Source organism: Microtus pennsylvanicus, chromosome 1 (assembly GCF_037038515.1).
Source record: "Microtus pennsylvanicus isolate mMicPen1 chromosome 1, mMicPen1.hap1, whole genome shotgun sequence".
Taxonomy (NCBI): domain Eukaryota; kingdom Metazoa; phylum Chordata; class Mammalia; order Rodentia; family Cricetidae; genus Microtus; species Microtus pennsylvanicus.
Window position 1 is genome coordinate 207,332,536 of NC_134579.1, and position 20,854 is coordinate 207,353,389.

The 20,854-nt window shown below is 41.7% G+C and overlaps 1 protein-coding gene across 4 annotated transcripts in view; it reads right to left on the bottom strand.

The window, feature by feature from the left end:
* Nucleotides 1-499: 499 nt before the first annotated feature.
* Rgs17 (regulator of G protein signaling 17) overlaps nucleotides 500-20,854 on the bottom strand; it is an 86,879-nt gene continuing 66,524 nt past the window's right edge. For all 4 annotated transcript variants that reach the window (XM_075950007.1, XM_075950027.1, XM_075950037.1 and 1 more), the window contains exons 3-5: nucleotides 13,133-13,222; nucleotides 10,961-11,195; nucleotides 500-7,601 (exon numbers count right to left, since the gene is read on the bottom strand). In XM_075950007.1, the coding sequence (XP_075806122.1) occupies nucleotides 7,413-7,601; nucleotides 10,961-11,195; nucleotides 13,133-13,222 (514 nt within the window). In that variant the 3' untranslated portion in view covers nucleotides 500-7,412. The remainder of the gene's footprint in view (nucleotides 7,602-10,960; nucleotides 11,196-13,132; nucleotides 13,223-20,854) is intronic.

The following is a 20,854-nucleotide window of genomic DNA, read 5'->3' on the forward strand; positions in this document are numbered from 1 at the left end:
TACTCTTAAGGTGAAAACAAATTAAAACTATTAATTACAAAATTAAAAAAACGAATTTTGCATCATATCTAATCAATCCTTATCATCAAACACAAAGGTACTGAAGAGAAAAAAATAAAGTGTCCCTTCAAATAACTGCAAGCAATTCCAGTACCTCAACTTTCCCTCATCCTTGTGTATTCAAGTGACACCCTGTAAATGTTTAGCTGTAAAATGGAGGCTGAGAGCCCGTTTTGTTTTGATTCTGACCTGAGTACAGAAAAGTATTATCATGTGGTTTTCTATTAGGAAAAGTTCTTTCGAACTCTAAACTCAAATTTGAAGTGATTTTTTTTTCTGCCTTAGAAATCATGGTGAGGGTACTTTGAATTTAGCGTCAGAAATTCTCCACTGCACCCTCCAAGATGTCAGTTCATTTAAGATGAATCTAAGGTCCATCACGGCATGAAGAATCCACAGTCCTTCTACTCAACTAGCCGTACACCAATGAGCAAACAACTTGTCTACAGGTATACATGGGAGAATTCTTTATTAATTCAAAACAGTTTAAGAAAATCGGTATGATGCATATGCATTTTACAATAATATCCATAAATCTCCACAATATAGTTAAATGAAAACACTTGTTATTTGATTTACTTTAAAAACTCAGATACACTTAGAGACTTGTGAGTTTTCTTACAGTATTGTCATGCTCAAATCTACCACACGGTAAAAACTGTAGCGCTTCCAGGGAGTCTATTACTGTACACAGGTCAATGATAAAAGCTACTCAATGGAATAAAACCCCAGAAAAACAAACTACAGGAGAGAGAACCCGGATTATCTCTTCGGTTATGAGTACCCACAGGTATTTTGGTATTGTGAAATAACCAAGCATGGTTACTCTTGTACTCATGTCGTCAGAAACTGTGTGGTTCCCTAATAAATACATTGGTGGAATACAAAACATGGAAATAGATTACTAAATAGAATGAGCATGGAAGCGAGAAACTGTACATGTTCAAAGTGATAAATTTCACAGAATAAAATTCATTAAAACACTTCTTAGTATTTTGCAAACTCTTTAAAACCACACACAAGAAACACTGACACACAGGTTAAAGCTAGAGGGACAACATCAAGTCTTCCACACCACTTCAGCGCTGTATACATGGCTCAGTGGTTAGTATAGGGGAAAGCATTAAACACGAGTCATAAATAACCTCTTGCTACAATGAATGAGACTAAAGTCTTTAAATCCAGCATATGCACAGAATCTAAGTAAGTCTGCAAGGTGTGTCGGGGAGAGGGGGATCGGTTGCACTTTCACAAAGTGACTATTCAAGCTAACACTGGTTTGGAATTTGACCCATTCCGCTTTCTAATTCATTGCACTTTCTTGATAGTATTTGTTAGTGATCCTTTAATGAAACCTAGCATTAGTGCTAAGAAGTCTGACAGAATTGTTTGTTTTCCTTGCTCAGTGTAAACGCAGAGTCCGTTTGCCTCGAAGACAGCCTCTTTGCACGAGTGCTGCTTGCCAGCAGAGAGACTACCCTTTCACGGGATGCTTTAGTCAGGTGATAGGAGAGCGGTAACAACAAGAGGAGCCCAAAGCAAGAGCAGTTAGTCTGCTGACATGTGCCTTTGATATCATGTAATAAACTTGGCACTATTCAGTGCTGGACGGGTGGCTCAGCAGTTTAGAGCACTTGCTGCTCCTGATTCTGTTCCCAGCACACACCTAGGGACTCAAAATCATATGTAGCTCCAGTTCCTGGGACGCTACTGGCCTCTGCTGCATGGCTCTCTCTCACACACACATGCAGACAAAATGCTTATACACATGAAGCCCAAATAAATCTTTATAATAACAAGAAAAGAATAACACGGTGATTCCTTCCAGAAACCAAACGCTCCTTCTAAATACGAGGAAAGTAGACAGAGCCCAGCAGAGTGATGCTCTGCACACAGACATTTGCTTCTTCTCAAAACTGTCACGGTTCTGCAAAATACAAGAGCATTTCTAGAAAGTCACAGCGGAAAGGACAGGAGGAGAGGTAACAAAGTGGTTACCGGAGGGAGGGGTAGAGAGAAGACATTAGGTGAAGCAACTGGATATGGGAGTGGAGTTCAGACTCAGTGAGCCAACATTACTCTTTTAGTTGTGACTAATGGCTTCCCAGGGGGGTAGGACACCAGGCCCTTCTGTACTACCTTTGTGAATTCTCTATAATGCTGAGAATATTCTAAACTCCGATGAGCGTCTTCATGAACCCATAGCCACTTTCATTCATCTTTCTATAACGCTGAGAATAGTCTAAAACCTGGTGAAAAACTTCATGATTACGTAGCCACTTTCATGAATGTTTTCTATTCACAGATGCATGATAGAATTGATGAAATCACGCTGATATTAAGAAATATTTTTGTAATGGTGCTTTACAAAACATTATCTCTATCACTCATTGACATAGTTGGAATATTGCTAACTAACTTGATTTTATATTATTACTACCCCTGGGAATATTCATTTTACTTCCTATGTTTCCACCTTTGTGTATGTGTGGGTATATGTGCATGCAGGCATGTGTGTGCACACGTGTGTGTGTGTGTGTGCATGTTCATATTCATTTGTATATTTTTCAAGTGTGTTTCAAGTAAGCAAAGGAAGTAGAGGGCACAGGGAAAGTCGGTGGGTAATAAATGAGAACAAGATGTAACAAACATCTCTATGAAAATGTCACAAATGAAACCTTTAAGTTTTGGGAAAAGTACATTAAAATGACATAGACTACATACCTTCCTAAAAAAAATATGTGACCATTACTGGCCTGAAGAACTCTGATCAATTATCATATGCAACATCATTTTTCCCATGGCCACCCCATAATTAATTTTCTTCACCCTCAGATGAAGAGACAGATACAGGCAGGATAATGGCTTTTCTACCATCTCTGGATATAAATGCCACTTGAAATCAGCTTAGTCATTTCAGAAGGAACTGTGCCCAAACCTAAATGAGGACGTTTGATTATCATACAAAAACACGCATCTCTAGCCACTTAAAACCTGAAATGCTGCAATAAAGGGCTAAATCCACAGGAACATTTGCAGCAGGAAACGTTTAGTACAAAGACATGAGGAGGAATTGAGTTTCAGATTGTACACATGACATTAAAATATAGTCTTTGGTTATCGCTATCAGTGCCCGCGATAACGGCTTTCCCCAACTCGGAGCTGCTGTCACAAGAACCGAACAAGTCTCTGGTCCCATTTGCCCAATTGAGGCAACACCCTACTCCTCAGCGTTTGAACTGGGATGATGGTCTGGAATATTTACTTAAACTGGTGGGGAAGCCTGTCACTTATGGCTGTTCAGGACGAGTTCTATCTGTAAGAGTAATATTTTTTTAACCTAGGCAGAAACCAAAGTTTGTTGTTGGGAACTAATACTTTTCCCATGCACTGTGTGTTGCAGTAATAGGATAATATAGAGGGAGGTTTGGGATGTTTTAGTGGAAATGTTTGCAGTTGTGGCAAGTGAAGAATTACTAAAATTACTACATGTGTTACACTTCTTTCTAAGGATGGCATAGTCTATTGACCAGAAATTTAAAAATAGAAAAACAAGACTCAAACACTTGAAAAACATACTTTGGTGGTTGGCCATTAACCAGCAACCTAAATAGATAGGCAAGCCAATCTTTTGACATTCTTTCCGATTTCAAAATAATATGCTAATATATAAAGCTTAATGTACTCAAAATTCATGTTATGTCAGATTCTGGTTATATCTTCTAGCTGTTTAAAAACAAATTGGTGGTTTTTCAAAGCGTTCTTTCCCTATGGTTTATCTTAAATTCCTCCCATTTAAAAATCTTCACCAAAGCACCTGATGGCTTTTATTTGTTGTGAGTGTAGTTCCCACAATCACCATGCTATTTTTCCAAGAAAATTAAAGAATTACAGAAAGAAAAGAATAGACTTAAATTAAGATTCAAGTATTATTTTAAATCAGCACAATAGGGGAGGACATGTATTTGTTTTCAATAAATAAGCCTTTATCTACTCCTTTCACACTGAACTAGCAAATAAATATAGCACACACTTCATACTAGGAGGCATTGGAAAGCACTAATAAACATTCTGGCTATCATCACTGTTAGAACTGCTCACATATAAACATTATACGAGTTTTTTAAAGGACCATATTAGAATTTTGACTTTTGTGTTTCATATTTTCAGTATCAAAGTCTCGTTTTGCTTATATCCACATGTGCCTTGTCATACTGTCAGAACATCTGTGATAACCTTAGATAACATCATGATAAGCCAGAAAGAGAAGAGTCATCCATCCAGTGTTAGCATGTTTATGTGGAAGGTCCACCTCTGAGGACCTCTGTCTTCAAGGCACCTCTCTATGTCTCTCTCCATAGCAGACGTGCCGATAGATAGGTACTACAGAAAGTGCATTAACTTCTTCTGTGTGCACTAGCAGATTCTAACAACAGACGACGTCATCTTGGCAATCTAAAACACAAGGTGCTTCATTTTAAAGTGCTAGCATTTCCTCAGGGAGCTATGTGCTCACGAGGAATGAAATTGAACTTGAATAAAGCAAGCGTGCTCCTGAAACGGTGGTAGGGAACCAGGGGAGGGCTTTTGTTTATTATATTTCTGTGATTTAAACAGATGACATCATACCGTACCTCAAAAACCACAGACATACTCTTTAAAACCTAAAACATTCTGAAATGAAATAAGGAACCCTCCCCCTGAAATAGGAATTTAGCACAAAACCGTGCACACGGCATGGCTCATGACATGGGTTGTGCAAATGTGCTCTAGAACCTTCTCAACGAAACTTCTTAACCCGGGTTTCCAAAAGACACAGCAACTTTAAATGCAAACATAGCAAATGCCCAGGTTAGAAATGAGGACTCCTTACGAAGGCCCTTAACGTTTACATTTGGTAAAATATTGGAGGCATTGTCAAGCAGACAACGCCCCTACTAGTCCAGAGCATCTTGTCAAGATAACCCATGATAGTAAGTCACCAGCATCCACAGTAACAGCAGGAATATAAAGTCTACATCAAAAACAACTTTGCATGCAGGTGTCATAGTATATTACACATCTCCTGGTACGCACACCAGTTCATTGCGCCCCAAACACAGAAACACGTATGATGTCATACTATATAAGTGTACACACCACAGTAGCGTAACAAACAGTAATCAAGAAAATGGTTAAATGGTTTAGAATGACGGGACTTCACAGTAGAAGCAACGATGCTCGTTTTGAGCTTTCTTGACTCTTTAGGGAAAAAAATAGGATTTTTTGTAAACATCTTCATAACTATCTTTTTTCTCAACATATTACTGAAGCTACGCGAATAGTAAATATCTAGGAGACATGGAGAAAGCACATCTTAAATACACTAACACTTTCAGAAAAAAAAACACAGGCATTTGTTAAAAGATGACTATTATAAATATTTTCTATCTGCATCTCAACTATGGTTTCATAAATAATGTATTTAAAAGTGCTGAACACGGTAGGATAGTCAGCGACGCCAGTGTAAACAGAACCTTTTGTTTTCTACTCTGCAATTGTTTTTAAAATCCCATTTTGTCAAACACTGCAACAGTTAAAATATTTGCATAGGGAAGAGGTAATAGCCCTTTTAATCATAGCTCCTGAATTCTATATAAGTTAGAAAATCATACTCATTTAAAAAAACAAGTCTTGAAATGCTTTAAATTTATGGAAAAAAGAAACATGATGCCAACCTTTCAAGTAAAATAAATTTAAAAAGAAAACTCCAAACTTTTCTTTTTAAAAAAATATGTTTAATAAATTAAAAAAATGAGAGGTAGTTAAAAAAAATGACAAATAAAACCTATAATTTTAATATCATCCTTAATATAAGGCCAGTATTCTCAGTGGATATAAATCTTTTTAAATCTTCCATTTTTTTAGATTACTCAACATTATAGTCATTGAGTTTAAGATTAAAAAAATAGTCTCCAGGGGATAGTGATATTGAAAGATAAGACCTTGATATAAATATGACATTGATTGTAACTTTGGATTTGTGCACAATATGACACTGATCTGAAGGTCAGAGATACATGCCAAGGTCAGGTGAGTATTTCATGTAAAGAGCCGATGGAATTACAAAAAATAATATTGGCAGCTAAAGGATTTGAGCACTGTACTGCCTTCTAATTGTGGGTGAGGGCCAATAGTTTGTTTTGAACAATGTTAAACTAAGTCTTTCTTGAGATACTACATGAAAACAGTTAAGGTCTGACATCCAAAGTTTTCATCTTCATAACCCCTTGTGAAATGTTGCTTAGGAAAAACTAAAGCTTTTAACTGGGTTAGATGTTCCAGGCAAATATGCCACATGCCAGCCGCAGTTCCTCAAGACGCCTTTCACAGTGCTGCCTGGAGGCGTTCCCTACTGAATCTCTTCCTTCATAGCCCCAAACTGGAATATCAAGCATCCTCTTGTTTTCTTGCTGACATACATAACTTTACACAACTGTTTTAGAACTGGAGAGCCATTCTTTAATAAATAAATTACAGTATTGGACATTTGATATATACATAGACTCATTTCTTCTTTTAAACCTAAAAACAGTATCACTCTTGGATCTTTTCAGCGAGATAAGATATCTTCAGATTGTTTTGTGCTTTGTAAAATTTTCTTATCACTGTTAGGTTTTTTTTTTTTTTTTGTTGCTGTTTTCTTTTCTTTTAAACATAGCAAATTCTTCTGTAATGAACATGCCAGAGTTTGGGCAGTGAACCAGATCCGTCAACAGGCAGAAATATACAGCTACTTTTTTTCCATGTACAGAAAAATTGGCTTCAAAGTCCATGTACTAAACATAGTATGTAGCATAGTTAAATATCACAGTTACATGTTTAAAATAGCTTTTTTTATCAGATTATGCTTTTAAAAAAATGCAAACCACAGCCAATTTGTTGGCAATTGTTTCTAAGAGACCATATTGCACAAAAGTCCTGAAATACATATATAAGGTACACTACAGATTAAATAGGACAACTAAGTGGCAAACAAAGCTGCTGTACTTTGCACATGCGGCCTCTGGAGATGCACTAGGAGACTGTTCAGAGGACTAGGAACACAGTTTGCTTGCAAGTAGAACAAGTGTTGAATCAAAGAGACTTAATTTGGCAATTCATTGTCTTATATAGGCTTTTCTCCAAACAGAATCATGGGTAACCTTGATAACAACGGAGACAAAGACCTTCACCGTTCTCTCTTGCCAGCATCCCGAGGGTGCCAACCTGGAGTTCTCCAGGAACTCAGTTTCTGATGTCATTTAATTACTTATATTTCCCATCCCAGCCCTCTGAAATGATTATTTTTTTTTTGGCCTTTCACACGAAAATTAAGATTCAGAAGAAGAGGTGGCAGTACTTTCAACAAAAGTTTTATAGATTTGCGAGTTCAGGAATCGTGGGAAAGAATCCCTGTGCATCAGAGTGTAGATTTGCAGCTGGGCATCTTCGTACATGTGAGGGCTGGGGTCCAGCAGGTTCCTGTTGATCACCTCCCTAACTCGAGAATCCAGGCTGACCTGAAATGGAACAAGACCAGGTATGTCCGTGTGGTTTGCAAACGACTTCTCAGAGAAACTTCATCGATGAAGTCGGACACCCATAACCTCAAATATTGTCCTTTCAAAGACTAAATAGTGATTTGTGATTTCCCCCTTCTAATGATAAATTAAACAACAGGAAAAAGGAAGGAGAAGAAGAGAAAAAATTGGTTGACAGCTATCTTGGCATCTTTGTGTTTGTCTTCTCCATGTAATATTGTGTAAGCAGAGAATAATCAGAATATTATTCACACCCTCCATCCCTGCAATGCTGCGGTGAATCTGTTGACAACTAGGTACACATCTGAGGGCAGAATAGAGTTCTCCAGCCACACTCAACACACACATCATATAAAGCATCCATTAGTTTCACATCCCAATGGGTCTCACCAAGTCCAGGGTGGGAAAGCACAGACCACGGAAGAGTAAAGCAGAAACAGAGGTAGGTCTAAAGTCCTAGGAAACATCTTTAAAAGATCTCTGCCAAACAGACACTAGGATAATGAAGCATCATATTTAATAAAAGAAGCTTAGGAATTCAGAATATTTACTAAAATTGCCAATGCAGTATTCCTTTGTAAGTATACAGAAATTAAATTCTACTATAAAAGAACATCCCATAATCCATCGCATGTTCCTATTACTGAACAATTTGCCTGAGGCACAAAGGATATATCAGGGAAGTAGAAACAAATGAATAGTACTAAGGCCATGGTGAGGGGAGCGGATCGAACAACCTGTCCTGAACGAAACCTACACACGAAGGAGGCTTTGATGCCTAACCTAGTCAGGGAAGAGAAGAAAAGGAAAACCCTCCAGAAGGGCAGTGGTGGTGTAGGCCTTTAATCCCAGCAATTGGGAACCTGAGGCGGGCAGATCTCTGTGGGTTCAAGGGCAGCCTGGTCTACAGAGTGAGTTCCAGGAAAACCAGAGCTATACAAAGAAACCCTGTCTCGAAAAAAAAAACAAACAAACCAAAAAACCCAATCACCCAGAGTGTTGCTCTCGACTGTGACCAGGTTCTGGCTGTTTTTCTCCTTCACAGACAAGACCTTGTGTTGTCTGCAGGGATCTCGGAATGAAGCTACGCAGATCTCATCGTGTTCTTGAACCCAGCAAACGTGTTAGTTTGATGGAGAAGCCGAAGGGCAGCTTGCTGGGTTTCTCAGGAAGCAGAGATCGGCGCTCAGTTTCCTCAGGTTGACCTAACCAACTTATGCATAGAAAAACGTATTCACCTCTCAGCTGGACGGCACATTCTTTTTGGCTGGGAATTCTCTTTTTAAAAACATGCTTTGTAAGTGAGCTCTTTACTTTTTTGCCTTTTTAATGTTATATGAAGTCACCACCACCAACACAGTAATAAAATTGTTAGAGATTTCATCTGAGGCTTTTATCTTCCCTAAAGATCTTTTTTGTCTGTTTCTACTGAATAAAAATATTGGTATTGGAGTTCAAACTGGCTCATCTTATCTTGAAATGTCACCGTCAGGTGACATCCTGCCAGACACCCCCCCCCCTGGTTTTGTCTCTTACCTTTAAGCTTGAGAGAACTTTCGGGGGGGGGGGGCACTAAAGATCTATGGCTGAGAAGAGAGGTTCATCTGCCTCTTAAAGGTACAGTGACATCGACAGCAACAACGACTTCTCGGGAGCTGGTGTCATGTTAGTTATCGTAAGACAAATAGAATCTAACTTATTATCTTTTTGAATATTAACAGCAACGCAATATTGTAGCAATCACTGTGCAGAGCAGCATCTGGACCCTGCAACCATCGTGTCTTTTCATTGACCTTTTGGGAAATGAGATATTTACCCCTTCCTCCCATGAATTGTTTTAGCACAGCATTAGAGAAGTTGACTGGGATGGGGGTTGGTCGATGTGTAGAGGAAATATTGCTGGAGTATTCTGGAATACGGGTGACATTTCAATAATAAAAATCAGGGTTATGTAGGAGGACTTCACTAGAAGTGACACAGTTGAAGTCACATTCCCAGTCTAAAGATATTTTATGTGTCTCAGAGGAGGAGGAAGGGTAGAGAGGATGCCGTCCTACTGAGAGGCTGGACAAGGCACTGATGCCTACAGTTCGGTTCTAGGGGATTTCAGCCAAGTAACGTGCAAGAGGCTGAACTCTGGGATACGAAAACAGGTCTGGAATTTAAATGTGTAGGTTAAGCGTCACAGACGGAAAAGGCAAGAGACAGGGCAGCGAGGTAAGGGGAAGGCATTCTAGAAGCCACCGTGTTTTCTGGGGGTTGGCAAGGCATCTAGAGCTCTGATACCCAGGCTCCAGGGGGGCTGGTCATCACATTATGGTCGCCCCTTGATGAAAACATTCCTCAAGAGCAAATTAACTTCAAGTTTTAATATGCTTGCTAGAAGTATCCCTTAGAGGTTCATCCAGGTAATGGGAGAAACAGGCTGGCACTTCTGATAAAGTGTAAGGAAGGAAAACAGTTTCTATTTTCCATTTCTGTCCAAGAGTTAGCGGTAAAGAAAGGACGGTGGGGCGGGGGAGAAAGGTCCTGCCTCAGAATCAACAAGGATGCCATGGGGTTTTATTTGTTTTTGTTTATTGTTTGTTTGTTTTGAGCACCATCTAGTCGCCAAATGTTTTCAGACTAGTATATTATGTGAACAGCTGGGTAAAAGCAAGGAATCCTGGGCTCTCCTTCCCTAAGTCCAGACTATACAGCCCTTGGTGGGATGTGAGGTGGGGCTAGCTTTGCAGTTAAAGCACTTGCCTTGCAGGCATAAAGCCCAGAGTTTGGTTCCATTCCCAGAAACGCACAGGGACACCCCGTGGATGAGACAGTCCCTTGAGACCCTCGGAGGAGGCAGGAAATCCCCAGAGCATGAAGGCTGGAGTGGGGAGCTCTGGGTTTGATTGAAAAAAACCCACCTTGATGAATAAAAAGGAAGGGCAATTGAGGACGATTCCTAATGCATGTGCACTGATAGGCGTGTACACACACACACACACACACACACACACAAGCACGCACGCACGCACGCGCACACTCTTAGGTATAGGCTGCAATGACTGGCTTTTTAGACAACCGTCCCAGGAATACTCTCAGGCATACGGCCAGAGCGTCATTCTTTGGAACGCGCTACCCACGTTAAAACATAGCTCCTTGCTTCTTTCTGCACGGCATTAGTTCTGGAAAGCAAGCCTCTGTCACACACCATTTGGCTAGAGATAAATGAACACCACTCACTGGGAGACCTGACCTCCCAAGTCTGGGGGCCACTGAATGGCAGCTCATTAACCTACCCAGAGAGGCTCACCCTGGTCTCAGAAAGCCCACCTCAGCGTTCTCCGGGCTCTTACCTCCTTGGGCGACAGTATAGAGATGTAGTCTTCGTATATAATCCTGGCCTTCTCTTCAACGAGTTTTTTGTTCTGCTCTTTCTTTAAGTCTTCGCAGGCTAGCCAGAAGAGGAGGTTCTCCTCGCTGTATTCTGTTCGGAGGAACTCTCGGAAAAGGTTTCTTCCTGCAGGAGCCTTCATCATCTTGTCAAAATTTTGAGACCAGGACTTGACCTCGTCTGCAGTGGGGTTTTGGCTGCGGAGACAGAATGAAGCCATTAGAAGCAGCTTTCACCTGTGGTGCCAGCAGAGGAAGGGCGGGTGGTTTTAAAGTCCTAGTCACGTGCTGCCCTCTAGTGGTTGTGTTTCACTATTGCGCCTGGCTTGATCTAGCGAGCAATCTGAGGAACTGAATCAGTCCTGAGCCTTGACAAATGACCCCTGGGTGCAAAGACAGCCATGGGAGTTGAGGCTCAGAGCAGTAAGGAGTTAGATACCACATGACCACGGCTGTCGGACAGTTTTAAAGAATCCTGCAAGTGGTAATGTTCCTTAGCTTTTTCTTGTAAATGAACGGGAGGTTTTCTATCTTGTTTGCATTGGTTTAACCATAAGAGAGAAAGAGTTGATTTTTCACCTCTGGTACCCACGGCTTATTATTTACACAATATAAAATAAGAATATGTTTTGTGCACTTTATCCCCAATGCTCAAAATGTTCCTTGGAAAGCAGAGGACTAAGAACAGCATAAGGGATTTTCTGGATAACTATATATAATAAAGATCACTATTGCCAAAACCACCAGTCACCGACCAATTTGCCCTCACACCAAAGAAGGAGAAACACAAAGCTTGGAGTGTTTTTTAAATGATCCAGAATCTTAGCTTTTGATTCAAAATATGTTTGGTTAGGAGGGGTATTATTTTATTATTATTTTTTTAATATATAGCCAGGTCTCTTAAATAGACTTATAGCTGTCCCATAATATCTGAAGCTTTCCATTCATCTACAATATTAAATTTGGGGCTGGGGGATGCTTCAGTGGGTAAACCTGAGTTTGAATCCACAGCCCCCATGTAAAAATCAGGTAAGGGGACATGTTCCAGACAGGTAAGGGGTCATGTTCCATATCCCCAGTGCTTGGGGTAGGGGGACGGAGATAGCCAGATGCCAAGCACTCACAAGCAAGTTAAGTCTAGCAAAACTTTGAGCTCCAGGGTCAGCGAGAGACCTGCTTTAAGAAGGTGGGCGTGCATAGCATGATAAAGGAGGTCACCTGATGCTCACTTTTCCTGGGAGAGCACACCCGCACACGTGTGCACATACACATCCATAAAACACGAACCTACACGTGCTCACACTCACTCTCAAGGAAAATTAAGTGTACAGCTGTCTAACGTCACAGTGAAACTCATACTGAACTTCTACGAAAAGCAAAAGAGGAGGCATTTACAATGATATGAACCATCAACTTATAATTAGGTTGTCGCCTCTAAAACCACATTTCGATTCCTCGTTTTGAAAAGACACGGTTGAAGTCTGTTGTGGTGGCTATAAAACCAGGAGCTGGCTAGCTGGCTGTTTTTCCTGGTTGATTTTGGAAATCCAGTGTGTGTGTGTGTGTGTGGTGTATGTATGCATATATGTTTATGTATGTTCCTGTGTATATGCAGATGTGCATGTGTGTATGTGTGCATGTGCCTATGTGTGTATGTATGTGTGCAGTGATGTCCATGTGTGTATGAGTGGGTGTGCATGTGTGTTTGTGTGCATGTGTGTATATATGTATGTTACGCATGTGTGCGGTTGTGTGTATGTGCCTATGTGTGCATGTGGTGTTCAGATTCCTATAAAATGAAGACAAATTTTAAAATATTTCCAGTCAAGAGAAGTAAAAGTAAGCCATTTTCTGCGGTTAGTTCAATAACATTTATTGAACTAACAGGGAAAGATAGACAATGCTTGACTTTGTAGCGTGGCTAATAGAAAACCTGGTCAAAACTAATTGCAATCATCAGTAAGATCTTCCAGGCTGAATGCTGAGCTGCCGTTCCTTTCCGAGACCCACAGGGGTGATGCTTTGACACGGAGTGGGGGCGGGGGTGGGGGCGGGGTGGGGGCGGGGGCGGGGCGGGGGCGGGGGACAGTGGCACCCACGCACAGAATGGACTCCAGCCTGGCCGCCGCACTCACCATTCCTCTAGGACCTGGATGTTCTCCATTTTTGTGGTGTGGGGGGGTCTCCCCGCAGAGTCTCCTCGCTCCTCATTCCTGACGGTGAGGCTGAAATGAAACACACTTTGTCATGGGAACTGCACAAAGTCCAAGAAAAGAATCACTTCCCCAGGAGAAACAGGTCACAGAGATTTCCCTGCCAACCATGTGGGGTTATTTAAAACACAGAAAAAGGAATACCACTTTTAAATGATGGTGGAGAGTAGGTAAGTCTATACCGACTTAAAAAAAATGTGAAACAAATCAGAACCCTGACATGGATATCAGTATCTATTCTGACTTCATTATTATGTAACCATAACTTAAATGACTTACATTATTTTACATAAGCATACCTTTATAACCTCAACACTGGACGCGCATCAATATTTGAGATATTGCTGTGTTACCTTTAAAAGTGGAGAGTCATTTAATTTTTGCTTAGTTCTGTTCAGTTTTTCTCATTTGTTTTCTCCTTATTAGTAGCTAAGAAGGAAGAATATGTCAGAAGCCAATACTTAGATACCTTTCCACCATCCTTCCCTTCAAGCCAGATTTCTGTCATCAATACTGTCATTCCTCCAGACCCTAAAGTCTGACCAGTTGGATTGGGTTCTATATCAGTCAATTTCCAGTGGCTTGGGAGAGACAAGGAAGCAATTGCAAGGGTGTGGGGCAGGAGACCACTGGGTGAGTGTGTTGGTCACTTCCCATTGTCACCTCAACAGGATCCAGAACCATCAGGAAGACTCCGGCTATGCCGATGGGGGAAATGCCTTGATTGCATTCACTGATATGGGAGGAGTAACTTTAACTGTGGGTGGGACCATTCTTCAGGCAGAGTTCCTGGATCTTCTGAACACATTAGCATTTCCCCTCGGTTTCCTTACTATGACTATGACAAGACAGTTGCTTCAGATTCCTGCTGACTGGACCTCCCGACCATAACGGACCATACCTTGAACTGTGTGCTAAAATAAGCCCTTTCTTCCGTAAGTTGGTTTTGTGTGTGTATTCTATCATGGTAATAGGAACGAAGCTGAGGCTGGAAGAAAAGGCTCCAAGTCACCGTGACCCAGAACAAGAGGTTGGGGACTAGGAAAGCCCTGTGTGTTCCATTAGAACAAGAAGAATCGCTGATTAAGGTCAACTGTAGCTTAATGGTGCCTTGTGATAGAGACCAGGGTTAAGGGGAAAACGAGAGAGAGGGGGGGGGAGGTGTCCCGTAGATGCCAACGGCAGGTGGGATGGTTCCAGGGCTTAGTTGGTTAAAGCACCTGCCCAGTGATTACTCAGTGGTCCTTCATCAGCAGAAATGCAAGTTCCTGAGTTTAAAACAAACAAACAAATGGATATTTCTGTCCAGAAGATGATGGGCTTCTTGGGAACCCATCAGGAGCAAGCAAAGATCCCATAGCATCTTTTCCATTGGCTCATTCACCCATGTACAACCAACAGTGATGGAAGTTAGCTTTTAGTGACACCATTCTCTCTACGTTAAATGTTACCATCCCCATTGTATAGGGAAGGAAAGCAAAGGTCCGAGTGGTCCAAGTTGGTCAAAAACAGAGCAGAGTTGTATGGTTTGGCTGTAACTCTACATTTTTACTGAGTGCCTACTATATATACCAGGCCTCCTGTTAGGTACAGTCATTGTTAACCACTAAATATGGCCGCGGTAGAAGGGAAGCCTGTGGGGTCAGGGAGGTAACCCATGAGATGTTCTTCTCAGCCTAGAAAGTCTGGCTAGTGAAACTGAGAGACGGCGTCTTGTGAATATAGTTGTGACTCTCAGATTGTGGGAGGGAAAGATGGAGAGAATGTCGAGAAGAATTTAAAGAATTCAGGTTCCGCAGGATGGTGGTCGCATAAGCCTTTAATCCCAGCACTCAGGAGGCAGAGGCAGGCAGATTTCTTTGAGTTCAAGGGCAGCCTGGTCTATAGGGTGAGTTCCAGGACAGTCAGACCTACACAGAGAAACCCTTTCTCAGAAACAAACAAGCAAAAAGAGTTCAGGTTCCTACCAGCGAGGCTAAGCTACCTTTGAGTCTGACTAGGTAGGAAAATTAATTGGCAAAAGTACATCCATTGGAGAGAAGAGACTAATCAACGCCGGGAAAGATCCTTTAATACAACGAAGAATAAATAAATAAAACTTAATAAAGAAGTAAAGTACTCCCAGCCTAGGGGGCAGTGGCCAGCTTGCTGAAATAGAGTCATGGGAGAATGTAAACTTGTGAAAAAAAGTGGCAGAGTCAAAAAATTCCGGTTCCAAGAGGCACCGATCCTGGCAACAGTCCAAGGACTAGAGCGGCAGAGGCTTTGGTGCAGCCTGGGGCGAGGGGCTGAGAGAAAGCAGCAGTGCTCAAGTTAGCCCAGCGTGTTGGCACTAGGGATACGCTTGATGTCCAAGGTAGCCCAGGAAACTGCCGCCTTCGTAACCGCAGTCCTAAGATTCGTCGCTTGCTCTTTGAGTGAAGGTGTTCCTGGAATCTGAGTGGCTGTTTGGTGAGACACAACGCTGACATTACGCTGTGGCATTTCCCCCACATATATCAAATATGCGTCTTTCGTGACTTTTACGAAAGCTCTCATTGAGACCGGAAGTTCCTCATTTCTACCCAGTGTCCCAGAGAAGGTACCACACAAAACGCAGGTCACCGCTCACTCGGTGGAACATATCTTGGAAATTGCTTCCCTTTGGGCCTCCGCTGCAGGCAACAAATCTGGAGTCCATGTGCATGAATCACACACTTCCGAGCATAAATCCTGGCTCTTGTGTCTGTTCCTGCCATGTTTACAAACATCTCAAATGCCGCCATATTAGAGCCATCAGTATGAAATATTGGATTCTGTTTACATCTCTCGTTTCTACAGATGGTAAAATATGGACACACATTTGGACTAAAACTAGTTGTGACAGACATTCAGTAAATGCTTCACTGTTCTCCACGGGTGCCGCTTTTAATTTAATACTGGGCACAGCCTTAGCTTTCGATTAAAAAAAAAACCAATCTTAAGCAGTGGTAACATAGGCACATAGCACAAGAATACCCAGAGATAGTTGGCTGGGTACACTAGCCAAAGGGGTGATTTTTGGGCTTGACTGAGAGACTCTGCCTCAAAGAATAAGTTGGAAAGTAGATTTCTGATATTAACCTTCCTCAAGTCTGTGCACGTGTGTGCTCTCTTGTGCAAACTTGCATACATGCACACACACACACACAGAGGAAAGAAAGATTAGTTACCAGAAATGTCATCTAGAGCTTGAGATGGAGAAAACGAGGGTGAAATCGTTGCTGGTCTGGCTGCCTGCCTGTCCAGAGACTGTCTCTTTCTTCCACTTGGCTCTGCCCTAAGGACTCATGGGCTTGGGACTGTTTTTGAAGGTAATAAATTATGACTCATATTTTTATTCTAACCTTCTCAGTATTCTGTATGTTTGAAAAAGTTAAAAAAAAAAGACCATCCCCCTTCACTAAACATAAGAGTTGTGAGATCTCAAAAGGATGTGTGTGTTAACTGCCCATTGGACAGGTTCTAGAATCGCTGGAGAGATGGGCCCCTGGGCATGCCTATGGGGGTTATATTGACTGTATTAGTTAGCGTAAGGTGACCCAACTTGATGGTCGGTGGGACTAAGAATCTTGTAGGGGGTTCTAGACTATATAAAATGGGGGAAGGGAATTGGACATTAAGACATGTTCATTGCTATTTCTTGACTGCGGATGTGTTGTGGCCAGCTGCTTCAAGCTCCCCGTATGTTGATTTCCCTGCCATCATGGACTACACCTCAAACTGTAAGTCAGAGTCGACTGCTCACTCCTTAAGTTATGTGACTTTTTTTCCTTCTTCACTTTCAGGTTGATAACAGTTAAATAGACATTTCTACCTTCTGATCTAAGACACAAAGAGAAGGAGACACACCCACCGTGCTCCCTGTGGGGCTCTCCATCAAAGCCTACACACTTCAGGGGCATGGAGCCCAGGCTATAGCTGCAAAAGCAATCATGGAGACTCGCTAGAGATTCTCAGGCCTGGTGACCTCAGGACGGAAGGAAATATGTCTAGTACATTTGAGAGAGCAAGAAAAGTGGGCTTTGCGCATGGATGGTGGATTGATTGCAGAGCAGCGTGAATTGTGGTGGGGGGTAAAGAGGTGGGAGGGGCGGGAGAAACGCCTGAAGCTGGAGGCGGCTTTCCTCGCCCTTTATAAGAAATAAAGCACTCTTCATTTTGGAAGGCGGTCAGCTGCTGTAAGAAAACAATCAGTGCTTAGAAACAAGGCTTTGAGAAAGTGGTAAATATCATGAAACCTTTGCAGTAGCCATGGTGATGCTGGAATTGCAGATGATCACACGTATTTATGTAAAATGCAGTGAGGAATGGGTAAAGTGCACAGATTTAGCCCACAGTGACAGAAAAGCTCCGGAAGGGCACCACCCTCATCAGGGATCAGGGACCAGCACCTTTTCATTTGCAAGGACAGAGGTGCTCAGGCCGACTCACACACTGCCCCCAACCGCAGCAAGCTGGGGCCCACATCCTCTGACTTCCAGCCTCATGCGAGCTTTGCTCGGCAGCATGACCACTGCCTCTTCTTAGAAAAGCTGTCCTGGATGTTCTACATTTTCAGTTATTCACAGAAGTGGTCCAATCTTAGAGAAAATCTGTGGGAGGGCCATATCAGAGTGCTAAGGGCATTTGTCCACAGCACAGGGCACACAGAACGCACACACCAGACACAAACAGCACTACAGTCTTCACACAAACCCACACCCACCCCAGAACACAGCACACTGAAACAGTAGCAGACAAAGCACAAACACACTGAAGTCAGACAGTGGCCAAGGATGCCTTCAATGTCAGGCAGAGAATAGGTCAGTTTTAAACTGAGAGGTGAACATCTCCACGGCCATGTTTATAATATAGCTTGGTTTTGAATGGCATGTAGAGAACAGACAATTTGAAATTCATGTCTGGAACTGTCATGCAACACATACAGTTTTGGTGTATTTAATGCAATGCTAAAGAAAACAAAGATGGAGACCAATGAGTGGAACGCTTGCCTAACGTGCATGAAGCCCTGCGTTCAATTCCCAGAGCCACATAAAGCCAGGCGTGGTGGTGCACGCTTGTAGTTCCGACACCAGGGATGGGAAGGCTGGAGAATCAGAGGCTGAAGGTCACCTTCAAAGTCAACCCATGCTCTGTAGACCCAGTCTCAAGAGGATCAACCAATCACAGCATACCACATCACAAGGAGTCTTACTTTTTACAATCATATATTATGTAGCGAAATAAGAACTCATTCAGCTTTTTGTTGCTGTTATGATTGATGTTTAAATACCTGGAGTAAGATCATATGCTATTAAAGTTGCTTCCACTAGATGGCTATGTTTGCTTTAGAAATACAAGGTTAAGTCAGAAGAAAGACCAAAAATCTCTCTGAGAGCAATTATGCTTTTTGGAAAAATAAATATTCTCTTTTGTGTAAGACATTTAGATGATTCTGTTGTTCCAAGGACTTTGATAATAGTTGTTTAGTTTTTTTTTTTGTGGATGTATTAATCAAGATGGAAGGGGAGAGTAGATTTTCACCTTGAGCTGTGTTCAGAATGAATACTCCCTGGCTCAAAGTCACTTGATTTTGAAATATTTTTGTCTTAAAAGATGCTGGCATTGCTGGGCATGCTGGTGCACACCATTACTTACTGTGGGACAATGGTCTTGTTCCCTGTAAAGATTTGTCACTTGTACTGGTTTAATAAAATGCTGATTGGCCAGTAGCCAGGCAGGAAGTGTAGGTGGGGCAACCAGAACAGAAGAATTCTGGGAAGAAGAAAGGCCAGTCTGCAGTCATCACCCAGACACTGAGGAAGCAAGATGAGAATTCCTCACTGATAAAAGGTTGGTTAGCCATGTGACTAACACAGATAAGAATTATGGACTAATTTAAGCTGTAAGAGTTAGTTAATAAGAAGCCTAAGTTAAGAGGCGTGCAAGTTTATAATTAATGTAGATCTCTGTGTGTTTCTTTGGGACTGAACGGCTGCAGGATTGGGCGGGACAGAAACCCCTGTCAACAGTTACTCCCAGCTGGGCCGGTGGTGGCACACGCCTTTAATCCCAGCAGTCGGGAGGCAGAGGCAGGCGGATCTCTGTGAGTTCAAGGCCAGCCTGGTCTACAAGAGCTAGTTTCAGGACAGGAACCAAAAGCTACGTAGAAACTCTGTCTCGAAAAATCAAATCAAATCAAAACAAAACAAACAAAAATCAAAAAAACAAAAACAAAAAAATAGTTACTCCCAGCACTCGCTGAGGAAGCAAAGGCAGGTGGGCTCTAAGTTCAAGTTCAGCCCAGTCTCAGAGAAAGTTCCAGGAAAGCCAGCTACAAAGAGAAACCTGTCCTGAAAACAAACAACAAAGAATGATGCTGGCATACTCTTATTAGCATTTTCAGTATCCCTTCCAATAACTAGTCATTTTGTACTGTGTGTGAGTATGGGAAACAGTCACATATACTTAGGGAGGGTTTTAGCTAACAAAGGGTGGCTGAAAGCCTATATATCTATATGTAAATAATGACAAACATATATAATATACATATATATTGTTTTAAAAGATCCATTGTGAGAGGAGACGCTCCACATCACTTCAATTTCAGCTTAGCTTAAGCATAAAAGTTTACTTTGTGCTAGGCATAGTGGCACACGTTTTTAATTCCAGCACTTGGGAGGCAGAGGCAGGTGGATCTCTGTGGGTTTGAGGTCAGCCTGCTCTACAGAGTAAGTTCCAGAAGAGCCAGAACTACATAGTGAAATCATGTCTTGAAGAAAATAAACAAACAAACAAAAAGATTTTCCTTGTTTTAATCCATGGAAAACAAAGACACATTTTTTCAGCCTGACTCAATCTCTCCTTGGTTTTGACTTTTCTCCATAATACACATTTTTTTAAAGGTAGGTTTAAAAAAAAAACATCCTTTTTTTCTGTATTAAATTTTATTGCAAATCCTAAAACAGATATTTTAGGTACATTGACAAGCTGATTAGCTTTGGGATCTTCCAGCCTATTTTAACAAGAAATGATATGGCTAAAATCTAGATCTATTGTGCAAGCTGATGTTCAGTTAGAGGATCAAATTTTCTTATTTGGTATGAAGAGTGAATCTCTGTTTTTCCCTGAAATGAAGAGACCTACAGGACCAACTATACAGATGATAGTATAAGCTACAAGCCAGCCATTGGGCTCTTCTGGTCTCAGAGTGGGCTGGAAGCTATTTAAGCTCCTCTTTCAACCCATTGTCATTGTCTTTGCAATTTAGAAGTAGCTAGTGGATGCTTTTGGAGAAGAACAAGTACCTCAGGTTGAGGAGGCCAAAGCAATTCCCATTCGTGGACAGACACTGTCTTGGAGAGGATGTGTGGGTATTCACCCTACTCTTTACATGACTTATTCGACTGGGGTGCAGGAGTGTGACTCAGTGTTCTTGCAAAAACTGCAGACGGGGGAAGGTTACGACGTTAGCAGTGGATCTACAGAAATGCGCTTCATAGTTGGCAGGGATTCATTTCCCATTCATAGCTTGACTGGGACTTCCCAGTTCCTATGACTAAGATTTCCTGTGGAATAGAAGTGGGGGATATCACTGGGGATACATATGATCGGCAATAACAATGTTAATATGCAGGGGAACGT